General features: G+C 35.7%; 1 protein-coding gene and 1 long non-coding RNA gene across 3 annotated transcripts; both read right to left on the minus strand.

Annotated features, from left to right (window-relative positions):
- Positions 1-6,964: 6,964 nt before the first annotated feature.
- Positions 6,965-10,706, minus strand: LOC122619827 (MICOS complex subunit Mic10). The gene is made up of 2 exons (XM_043797009.1): positions 10,509-10,706; positions 6,965-7,156 (listed from the first exon to the last, which is right to left on the minus strand). Exons 1-2 carry the CDS (start codon positions 10,588-10,590, stop codon positions 7,020-7,022), a joined length of 219 nt encoding a protein of 72 aa, XP_043652944.1. The 5' UTR covers positions 10,591-10,706; the 3' UTR covers positions 6,965-7,019.
- Positions 8,769-10,498, minus strand: LOC122619828. Of its 2 annotated transcripts, XR_006326104.1 has the most exons (3): positions 9,516-10,498; positions 9,395-9,430; positions 8,769-9,342 (listed from the first exon to the last, which is right to left on the minus strand). It is a non-coding gene; the product is annotated as an uncharacterized LOC122619828 (long non-coding RNA). The 2 variants fall into 2 exon arrangements; XR_006326103.1 differs by having other exon boundaries at positions 9,395-10,498.
- Positions 10,707-12,352: the final 1,646 nt, after the last annotated feature.

Below are 12,352 nucleotides of genomic sequence, written 5' to 3' on the forward strand. Positions count from 1 at the left end.
GAGCAGCAGGCGTTCCAGGCAATGCAGAGGGTTCTACGGCATGATGTAAGTCAGAAGCCAGCGTTTCTGTGAGCTTTCTTGTGGTGAAGGAGAGGTGAGGATTCCCAGATGAAGCAGGGTGTGGTGCTTAGATCTGCATGCACGGCAATTGCTGGAGTGGCACTGCCTCGGTTGATGCCGTCTTGAGACAATTCATGCAAAGTGCGAGCCTTATTACTTCTCTGTATCGATTAGCTGTGGTCAGGTTTTTTAACTTTGAGACTCAATATATTGAGTGTAGAACGCACAGGTCAAAGGGCTGAGACTTGTATCAAGAAGCGCTGACATAAGCAAATCATATGCTCTATTGCTTTCTGATTGCCTGGCGCATAGCTTGCTTCCCACGTAGTAACTGAATTTTTGAAGACTGCATCCTCTTAATGCTCTTCCCATTTCGCCTGACTGATAATGCAACCAGCAATTTGTTCCGTTGAACCCATTTCATGTAGCGCACGGATATGAGCGTTGATTTTATCCGACAGCTCCCGAAGCATTGAAACTCAACCACTCTGAACTGCCCTTAGCCCCCATATCTCAGTGGCATGCGCCTGAAAAACTAAACGCCGATTGGCAAATCTGTTTTGCAACAATTCCAAAGCTATGCAAGCAATTACAATTCCCTAAAAAATTTCCAATAAGCGAATCATAGAATAAAAGTTCGGCCAGTTAGCATAGCCTCTAGCGAATTTTGGAAGCTCAAGAGGAGGCAGCGATAGTGCCCTATTCCGAAGTGAACGCTGCTGATGGCCACAATCGCACGGCCTTGAAATCTCCCCACGAACTGACGAATTAAGCGTTACGAAAACATCATCAAATTTCTCACTCAAATCGCTTTCAATTACATCCAAATCAAGCTCTTTAAGCTCGCTCAGAATTTTTCAAAATGTTTGTTTCAGCTCATCGATCAGCTCCAACCTCACATGAGGAACGGAATCGTCAAACGATGTTAACACAGAACTTGATAAAGAATCTGCAAATCGTTCTACTCTATTATATATGGCAGTCGCCTTGCGCCTCAAAAATGTCAGCATGGCAACAGCAACAACAACAAATTCGGTTCAAGCGGGAATATTAGGGCAAAGAAGAATCAGCGGCAGCTTTCGTTATTTTGGCTTTAATGTTCAATTATTGTAGATTGATATTGTTTATGCACAAATCAATCAGCAGTAACAGCGAAGTAGGTGCGACAGCGATAAAAACGAGAGAGAGCGCGAGGGGGATGAGCTTAGATGCTCACGCTGATCTGCACAGATAACATAGATAATGGTGTTGATCTGTGAATCCAATGTTGGATTGGCAGCTGCGAGACCCGTCACATACTGACTAAAAGTACTAAAGCTTGATGCGGCTTACTCTTTATAAATTGTATTTGTGTAGATTATTCAATACATCAATTTATTTTTAAATGTATATTTTAAGGTAGTAATGAGGCGTCCTCCGTATTAAAAATGGAAAATAATTTGGCGAGTGATGAATATACAAAACTCCAGCACAACTATGCGGAATTAGAACGAAAGTACAATGAGAGTATTGCTACCTCTGGAAACAATGGAAGTTTACTAACAAGTTTTTTATCACGACTGTCGTTGACTGTTGCTTCATTATTCGGTACAAGTACTTATGCTGATATATATACATCCGATCGCAAACGAGAGTATTTTCTGCACATAATATCGTACATCACGCAAGCTCTGAAAAATGGGGAATTGATCTATTGAGCAACATACAGGAGCTGGACTGATTTAAATGGAGTGATTTAAATGAGGAGGTGGTGTCGTCGCTTTTGCGTTTTATATACACTGATCTGATTGATTTTCAGCATGACGGACTAGCGTTGGATCTTCTACGTGCCGCACATCGATTTGGTTTATCATCGCTTTTAGGATTATGTGAACGGGCACTAGCGACTTCTGTAGGTCTAAGATCTTGTATAAGATTTTATTGCGTGACCGAAGAAGTTGGTGCATCAACACTGTTGAAACATTGCCCCTGCATAATATCAACACACTGGAATGAGCTTACAACTCAAGATTTCCAATATATGTATGTCTGGACCCTTATTGTTTGAAATGCTTAAAACCAAAAAAAAACATCCTCTCCAAGCTGCTGTTAGACTCTTAAGGGGGGAGATACCTACGCAAACCTAGAAAAAGCCTAGGTCTTTTCCATTGGATTCCGGGAAATTGAAAACAAAGCGAGTCAAGTTTGTTATGTATATATTTAGTGGCATCTCTTAGCTTAACAAAAAAAAATTTTTTGTAAAAAAAAAAAAACAAAATGGCGGAAATATGACCGATCCAGTCACGGTGACAAATTCTGCGGGCGTCAACTTCCTGGTTAAACTTTTCATCTGAATCAAAAAAAAAAGATTGTGTTATAATGAGAAAGCTTTAATGAAGTGCGTAGTAGAGGGATTTTCATGATTTCGAAAAATTAGACATATATAACCATGAGTTCCTGAAAAGTGCACACCCGTGTACCCGTGTTTTTTGATATTATAATAATACTTAAAAAACTATAAAATAGCTATTTTTTTAAAAATATCGCTCTGTCACGCACTTGAATATCGAATTCTTTATCAAATGCCGTTTAGTTTACGTAAATTGATTGAATAGTTCTCTCGTAATCGTGACGCCCGTATTGTAAAACATAGTTTTAAGAAAACGAGCTCTAAAGCCGATAAGCCGCCGCGGGGGCGGAACCGGACTTTACTTCTCTCGGGTCGATTATCTCGAAAAATATTTATCGCAGCCTAACGAAATTTTGGGAAAATATTTTTAAACATTTTATCTTTCGATTAAATGAAAAAAAAAATTTTTTTTTTTTGAAAGTTCTTAGGTATCTCCCCCCTTAATGGAAGACGTCGTGTCTCTGTGCATTGAAAAATATGGAGACTCCGTAAGTACTTCTCAGTAAAAAAAAAAGTGTTTGCAAAAAACCCCACACAACTATAACAACCAGTAAGGGAATATGGTACGTGGCGGCCAAGTGAAGTGTAGTTTTGAGTGTAGTTTGATGGTGCAGACCGATTTCTTTAGCATGACAACGTTCGAATTAACTCTATCGGAGGAAGTAAAATGATTAGACAATTAACATTTGTGTCTTGGCAAATTTTATGTTAGTTTGACAAAAAATTTCAACTCTTTTCTGCATGTATTGCTAAAAATCCTGCATCAATCTATATGTTATGTAGTTGTTAGTGGTGTTTTTGTCTATTAATGAAGTACCAACGAGGGACCTTCACCGCAAAGGAAATTGGCTGATAAAAGTGCCCAAAAACAACTAGAAGTATTTGTGCAAAAAATTGGAAGCTGGAGTTGGAGACATATATAATGTTTATTGTCTTGTGCACCTCGCTTTCAATTATTGGCACATACGTATTAATACAGTAAAGCTATGTAGATTGCCTAAAAATTATTCAATTTATATTTTCGATAAAATACATTTACATGTTTTGAACCCCTCTAGACGCAACATTTATTTAATGTTTATTATTATTACTGCAAACACAGCAACACTCACTCACGCCCCCTCTCACTTGTTTAAACTCGCATTAATAGTTGGAAAGCTAACCAAACCTTACCCACTAATACTTACAGCCTTATATACCAGTAATTGCAGCGGTGAACATTTCGTTTTCGCTTTCGGTTGTGCACCGGTGAATACGTTGTTGTTGTCTGGCCCTTTTTCCTTTGTCGCGCTTAGCGGAACACCAAGTGACGCGCTTCCCTGTATTCGTCGTTATTTTGCACCCACTATTAATATTGATACTGCGTGACTTGATTTTCAATTTAAATAATTTTTCTGTGTTGTTTCCATCAGAAAAAAATGTAGTACACAATAAATTAATAATTTATTCAATTAAAAATAATCTATTTTTTGTTTTTATGAATTTATATTTATTGATTCGAAGGTTATTATTTTTTTGTTGTTGTTGGTCTGATTTGAGAAAACTTAGTTTCGGCCATTATAATTTATTTTTTAAATTCAAATTAAAATAATTAACAAAATTAGCCATGAAACGAAACGAAAATCTATTTAGAACAATTCGCCGATTAAACGCGAAACTAGACAGGGAGCTATTACGATTTTAGAGGAAGAATTAAAATGTCGACTCGAAAACTTAAGACCTTCCATCAGTAAGGCAAATAAATTAGAGTGACAGATAGAAAACATAGATTGTGGCAATGTATTTTGCGACGGTCTGGAAGAACTTTGCACAGTGACCGCGGCGAATTTGGCATTGTCAAAATGTAGTGAAGATTATTCGGAGTTCAATAATTTCATCAGCCTTTTCGATACTTTGGTTCATAAAGACGCCAGCAATCCAGTTATCGATCAAATTATTCATCTAATTTCTTGTCTCTCTGGTGAAGCTTTAGGAACAATAAAAGCTCACCAAGTCCCCGAGAGCAATTACGAAAAGGCACTGGCCAGTTTAAAAAAGATTTACGATATCGAATGTCTAATCTATATGAATTATGATTATGAGACTTTGCCGCTTTGGTCCGATTTCAAAAAAATGTTAAATCGCTGATATCAGTATTTATCAGCTGAAGAATCGACAAAGCCAAAGCAAGACAAATTATTGTCAAGCAAGCCATATAATCGTAGCTCATTTTCGTGTTCCTTCTCCAACAGCAAGCCTCAGCAAACTTGTAGCTATTGCAATGCAGCAGATCATTTATTACAAAGCTGTAGACCCTTTGGGGGCTGTTAAGTCTGTCTCCTTATTTATTAATTGTCTGTTAAAGGACCATACTGTTTAACAATACAAAGGAAAAAATGTCTAGCTTGTGACCGCCCACACCACATTCTTCTACATAGATACACAGCATCTGAGAACAGTTTAGCGTTGTCGCCTCCTCAAGGGAGCATTTCTCCTCCAACCTCCTTTAACCAAGATCAACCTTCCACGTCACATGTTATGCATGCCACGTCATTGGACAGGGTGATGTTGGCTACGTTGATCGTAAGCGTCCGCACGAAACCGGTTTTAGCCCGAGCTCTGCTGGACTCTGGGTCTAGCTTTTGTTGTTCCTGAGATCTCGACGTTCATACGGACGGACAGACTGCATATGGTCGGAAAGAGTATACTAAATTCGTTGAAAAGTATGTAACAGGCACAACAAAGCGTTTCCGACCATATAAAGTATATATATTCTTGATCAGCATCAATAGCCGAGTCGATCTGGCCATGTCCGTCTGTCCGTCCGTATGAACGCTGTGATCTCCGGAACTACAAAAGCTAGAAAGTTCAGATTAAGCATACAGACTCAAGAGACATAGACGCAGCGCAAGTTTGTCGATTCATGTTGCACCGCCCACTCTAACGCCCAGAAACCGCCCAAAACTGCCACGCCACACTTTTGAAAAATGTTTTGATATTTTTTAATTTTTGTATAAGTCTTGTAAATTTCCATCGATTTGCCAAAAACATTTTTGTCACGCCCACTCTAACGCCCACAAACTGTCAGTGTTGAAGACTATAGCGTTCTCTCTTGTTTTTTTTAAGTAGTTCAGAGCAGTGACTGAAAATGAGAGGAGACAAAATCAGAGTCGAGAAATAAACGCTATGTATAGAGTTTATACTATAGACTTCTGATATATTTTTATGTGTATACCCAATTTATATTTAGTGATTTAAGGATTTTAAATTTTGTAAGAAATAAAACGGTCGCTATAGGCATCGCCAATGCGTCCGTGTCTAATTATTTGCCTATTATAATTTATAGGCAATTAGAATTACACACGGGATCATTATGGTCGGAAATACCCTGGCACGCGCCTGTCAGAATTTTCGGTTTCGTTTCCCGTCACCCCTTTCCATTAGCATTTGCATTCAATTGTAGAACGTGTCAAGTGGTGTTTGGAAAATTTTCAAAATGAAATATATAAAACCGGTAAGTAAAGTGTTTCGCATTGATAAATGACATGATATTAATATTATTTAAATATTTTTCTTTACAGATAGCATAAGCACAAAAGGCCAGCAGCTAGCCGAAAAGCCCTTGGCCCACGCACTACCATGTGTAAAAAAAGGGAAAAATTAATGTAATAAAAGAAAAAATAGAAATATAATTAAACATTAAAATTCCTCTAGTATTCCTCGGGAAAACCCCTTGCTTATTTTTCAATATTCCCCAGGAATTTCCCCAGTTATTCCTCGGGAACTTCGAATTCATAGCCACGAACGCCTGTTGTATGGAAATTCCTCGCCGCTTAATAAAATTCTGCGGGATTCCTCAAGGATTCCTGGGGACTCCCTAAGGTTTGGAACTGAAGGGTTGTCAGGTTAATAAGGTGTTAGTGCTCCTTAAACAAATAACTGGGCAATGATAAGAAACAATGTCTAAACCCGAACTTAATAATTGGGAATAGGCCAATCATGTGTGATGAATTTATGATAAATTTCCCAGTTCTTCTTTCTAGTACCCAACACAATTTTTACACATCATGTTTTAGGGCACATACTTTTTTAGGTATTACTCTCAAGATATGCAAATATTAACTGTTGCTAAAATATTATCAGTTGTATTGGCCCTACTTCTCATTCAATATAATATATATGTAAGTCAAAGATGTTTTTTAAAAGAGGATTTCGAGGAATAATTTAAAACTGTATTTGTAAAACGTTGTGAATAATGTAACAAAGTTATTACTTAAATAAATAAATAATTCATATATAATGGCATTGCAACACGAGGTGGAAAGAAGTGGAAGTCATTAACGAAAATATAATAATAATGGCGATCACGAAACGAAATTAAAATAAATAATATTATTTAATGTTGATTTGCTAATGATTATCTTAAATTCATTATATTCGAATTATCCAGGAAATCCTCTAATTCGAAACACATAAGATCATAGTCACTATCTAAACTTATTTGCGGGCAAATTTTTTAGACTAACGACGAAGAAATATATTTTTTTCATTACTCAATTAAATATTTTATTAAAATTACAACAAATAATATTTATTTCAGGGAATTTATATCACGTTCACACGTCCTATAAGCGACGCCGATTCCAAATCCAGCGCCGAGCCATACAGGCCATGCTCGTCTCTTTAAAATTGTCAAAGACACAGCACATCCAATAATAACGCCTCCACCTGAAAAATAAAATAACATTAACTCGTAGAAATAAACATTATACTAAAAACAAAAAAAAACAATTTACAAAAACTTGTTGATTACCTTTACCTTTAATCTAGCTTAAGAGTTTCTAGGTATAAAACTTAGCTTATCAGGCATGCTCCGGTAATCGTATTTTTTTTTCGAATTCGATTTGGGCCATATCGTACGTTTTCGTTTTAGGTGCTCTGGTTTTGCAAGATGTTTGCTATCGTTTTGCTATCGGAATGTTTTCTTTCTCATCGCTTTTGGCTACTTAAGCACCTGTTTTATTTTATTTGTCAAAATCAATCAACGTGAAAAATGCCTTTAATATTTGCAATTGTTTGTTTTGAAGCCAGGAGAAGGCAGAAATTTGAGGGTTTGAGAAAATGTAGACTGCCACCTTTTTCCTTTTTCCGATGTTCGTAATTAAATTAAATATCATTATATTTTATAATTATTTTTACCTGCCTGTTTCGTTTTACGAAGTGTGGCAACCTTCGCAAAAGCTTTTGGCGACGTATTTATCGACCCCTTACCAAATCGTACATTTTTGTTGACGACGGCAACATTTTGTTTGTCGAATCTGAGGTGGGGTCAGAAATAAATTTTTTTATAAATAATGATGTGGAATAAACATCAATAGACCACTGACAAAACAATTTTTTTCCCTTAGTAAATAAGATCTGAGTTGATATAAAACAGGCATTTACTTTTCATTTCGCCAGACAAAAGTGCCCGTTTACTTAAGATTTCACAAATTTTCAAATTTCAAATCGAAATCGTAAATATCGTACGAATTCGATTACCGGAGCATGCCTGTGTATAGCTGTTTTCTCCCTAATCTCCCGGTTTTGTAAAAGATCAAAACATTTTTTATTATTAATATAGAAAGACATTTTAAATGAAAAATATTTAAAAAGCATAAGTACATTTATTTTAACCAGGGCTAATCTAAAGCGTTAAGAGCCTATAAAAGATTAACCAATATGAATATCCAAACAATTTAATTTAATTTTGTTTCCTATACCATGGTTAGTCTATTACTAGTTTTCAAGTTAATTAGGCAGTAATAATACAATTGAGTAATAAAAGTAACAAAAGACAGGACAATCGGGTAACGAAAACTTGTTGTAAAACACTTTACCGAGGAAAGTTGCAGGTTGCTCTGAGTGACTCTAATGGTTAGAATATGTATGTACCAATTTGTTTTGATGTTTTACTTTTAATATGTTTTTAAACGTAAAACAATAATCTTCGAAAATTTAACAACACAGTTTGAAAAATTGCAGAATTGGTCAAAAGAAGTCTACTGTGCACTAAATTATTAAAAGGTTCTGGAATGAATTTAGTTTTGCCTATAAGAGCATGGAAAGCATTTTCAAGATATTAATCGAAAGAAAAGAGCGACATGCAATGATCTCGAAATTTCTTTGCGAAATACATCACTAACTTTTCACGAAGGAGCTTTATAAGACTCCAAGTCTAAGAAGTAGAGTAAGATATGCCAAAGAATAGTTAATAAAATCAGGCGATGTTTGGAGGAAGGCCATATATTTAAAAGCAAATGTCTCCATTTGCGCCAATTCGCCTTTAAATTTAATTAAAAATTATATTTAACAATTAAGGCAAGTTTAATGTACAGGGATCCGATGGGAAGGATACTGCGGTGCTTTGGGGCTACGCTTCCAGTGCTGGAATGGGCCAATGGCATTTTCTTGATTGTATTATGGGCAACATTTAGAGCTTAGTGACCTAGGAAATCATCGCTATGAAAAAATCACATAAACACCGCTAAAATAGCGTAAAAGAGTGTCATTGATTTTAATCACCTTCTTTTGACCGCATTTTAAATAGCAAACCATCCCTCCTCTATTCATCGATATTTCACCAGTTTTTTTAAAGAAATGTTCATCACAAATATATCAAATCTTTAGAGATTTTTGGCATCAACCTTTCATCAATGAAAAATTAAACTTATTTCATAAAATGTATTATTTCTCAAAATGTATTTATTTTTAATTTAACTCATTATTTAAATTATGGATAGGATTTAAGTGAAAACAAAAATACAAAAAATATATATAACATTTTTGGAGTATTGTGCGTTTTCTTGTCCTACGGAGTATAGCCCAGCTTAGTTTCAGTTGCGTTGGAAAATGGGACTACAAGATCAATTAACCTTAAAATAAAAAATATTAGTATGTATACAAAAATGTCTTAAAACTATTTACCTTAATACTCACTTCTGTGAGTTGCATTTGTTGTTGCTTATAAAATGAATCCATTACGTGGAATAATTAATGAATTAAATTCGAATATGATTAAAAATTTAATTTATATATATTTACTTACAATTTTTTTAAAACTTCGAACTCGATAAAAATCGCGTCTGCTTACAAAAATCTAATTGCAAATAACTTTGCGAACAAGGGCGCGTGCACTTTAGAAAAGAAATTCGTTTATCTATTTCGTTCTCGTATTGTTATTTTCCTTTTGCTCGTAATTTGTCTTTGCATATCACAAATTTAATAATAGCGTCGCCTTCGCACTCGGTTAGAAATGAAACGGTTATGATTTTGTTTGAAATATCATCAGTTATTCACTTCAGTAAGCACATTAACATCAAAATTTCATCAGATTTTAGGAGATCGCGCGCGAGAAAGCATCGGCTGCCGAAGCAGTTGACTCTGCTAGAGGAGCGAGAATTTTGTAATGTTTTTCAGTAGCGATAAATTGTGGCACTGCAGGACATATTTGTCTGGCCTATAACTATAGCAAAACAAACACCAGCCCAGAGCCCAGACCTTTACCTAAATGACTACATATACCTTGGAAGAAGTGGGCAGATGAGTTTACCAGAAGAAATGCAACACCATACTTTAGCTTCATTGGAGGAAACTCCAACTTGATTAAATCAATTCCAAAGAGCCTGCAAATTGTTATAGACAACAAGGGATTCACAACTAAATATTAAAATATGTATCAAAAATCATTTTTTTAATATTTATTCGTTGAACACCAAATTTTGAAAGATTTTTGTTCAAAAAATAAAAGGGGGTTTATTGAAATAATGTAATTTTTGTATACCATTATAAAATCTACGAATGCAGTAAAAAAAGGAAAATTAAAATATTTATTTAAAATATTATCTTTAGTGTACAAGACCATTTATCTAAACAATATACCTGTCCGATTATGCGATACTAAATTAGCCAAATCATAATATCCTGGAGTATTAAAACAGGTCCATAAAGTGTCAATTCAAATTCCATTCAATTTTCAGTGTGCAATTTGTCATCAAAATACGAAGTATGACATATTTGTTACGTAAATTTTTATACTTACATCCTTTTATTAAAATATCAGAAACACAATGATCCATCTTTTTACCAATTTGTTCCTCGAATATATTATTGTGAGAACTCATTTTTTTTTTGCTGAAATAAGAGTTGCAGCTTGCAAAAGATATACAAATTAACGTAGAAAATAATTAGCAGTCAAACGAGGATTGCCAATGGAAAATACCCGTTTTATGTAGCCATCAATTAGCGTCAAGCTAGCGTCAATGGGTTACCAGTGATTGGGAAGCAGTAGAAAAAGTGCATTAAAGCATTTTCTACCCTTGCAGAAGGAATTTTGGGAATGGAGAATTTTCCATTGAATTAATTGAATTTTATGTAGAAAAATACAATCGTGGACAAAAGTATTTGGTCAAAGCTCATAGCAATATATCAGAGCTTTTCTCTCTGCACTCGTAAAAGTAACAGGATCCATTCCGCTTTCCAGGAAGAAAGTCGATTTTAAGTTTTGAGAGCTTTACTATGACACGAGATGTGATACATTATGCATTTTTGGGTGGCCAAAAGTATTTTGTCCTTATCATTTAGTTCTCATTTCTTTCATACAGCTTTTTGCTATTTGTGAGTCTAGTTTATCAGCTTTAATATATTTTTATCCTTTACTCGTAGAGTTTCCGACTATATTAAATGTATATATTCTTGATCAGGATCAATCGCCGAGTCAATCTGGCCATGTCCTCCTGTCCGTTCGTCTGTCCGTCTGTCTGTCCGTCCGTATGAACGTCGAGATCTCAGAAACTATAAAAGCTAGAAAGTTGAAGCATAAAGACTCCAGAGATATAGACGCAGCGCAATTTTAATGACCCATGTTGCCACGCCCACTCTAACGTCGAAGCCGCCCAAAACTGCCATGAAAAATGTTTTGATATTTTTCATTTTTGTATTGGTTTTGTAAATTACACCGATCTACAGAAAAACCGCCCAAAACAGCCACGCCCATACTTTTGCAAAATGTATTGATATTTTTTGATTTTTATATTGGTTAATGTGAAGGGCCTCTGTATCGCCTCTGCGCACAAAGCTAAGTCTCATGAATGCAACTGAATAAAGCAGAACTTATGCCCACGACGCCCCCGCTTCTTCGTGTTTCTTCTTCGACCCCTGGGTGGTGTTCTTTTCAACTTTCGCTCTGCGCCGTGGGAATATACCAATTCGACATAGCTTGCACTTATCTCTGGAGGACGACGCCCCCTACAAAACAATTTTAGTTTTGTAAATTTTTATCGATTTGCCAAAAAACGTTTTGCCACGCCCACTCTAACGCCCACAAACCGCTAAAAACGGTCAGTGTTGAAGACTCTCCTTCGCACTTTCACTAGCTGAGTAACAGATATCAGATAGTCGGGGAACTCGAATATAGCGTTCTCTCTTGTTTTTGTTCAATTTGATTTTGTTTTTACCGTTATATTATTCAAAAAAGGTTAAAACGCGAGAACTAAGCCAAATCTAGAGAACCGAACTGGTAACAAAGTACCACGCAGGTATTTCGGTACAAAACCTGGGCCACTTTTATAAAGTACCACGGCGAACCACATACTATCAAATTAACAAACATAAACGGACAAATAACACGACTAATTTAGTCAGATCGGACCGAGCCCGCAAAATTACCCCAAGAAAAGATGGTTTGATCCTGGGAAAGTTCAAAGACGATGTCCTTATAACACCAACTTCAATTGAAGTTAAAAAATACTACTATATCGAATTTAGCAGAAAAACTGTCGAAAGACGATTGAAAGAGGCTAATTTTGCCACATATGTGGCTCGTCCAATACCTTTCATTTCCCCAAAAATAAGCTGAAACGATTGGCATTTCCTAAATCATATATT

Source organism: Drosophila teissieri, chromosome 3R (genome assembly GCF_016746235.2).
Source record: "Drosophila teissieri strain GT53w chromosome 3R, Prin_Dtei_1.1, whole genome shotgun sequence".
Lineage (NCBI taxonomy): Eukaryota > Metazoa > Arthropoda > Insecta > Diptera > Drosophilidae > Drosophila > Drosophila teissieri.

Excerpts from the sequence above, each read along its gene's own strand:
- LOC122619827 (XM_043797009.1), bottom strand. The coding sequence starts at position 10,590 with ATGAGTTCTCACAATAATATATTCGAGGAACAAATTGGTAAAAAGATG. Across the intron at positions 7,157-10,508 it reads TGATATTTTAATAAAAGGAT|GTGGAGGCGTTATTATTGGA; the intron begins GTAAGTATAAAA and ends TTTATTTTTCAG.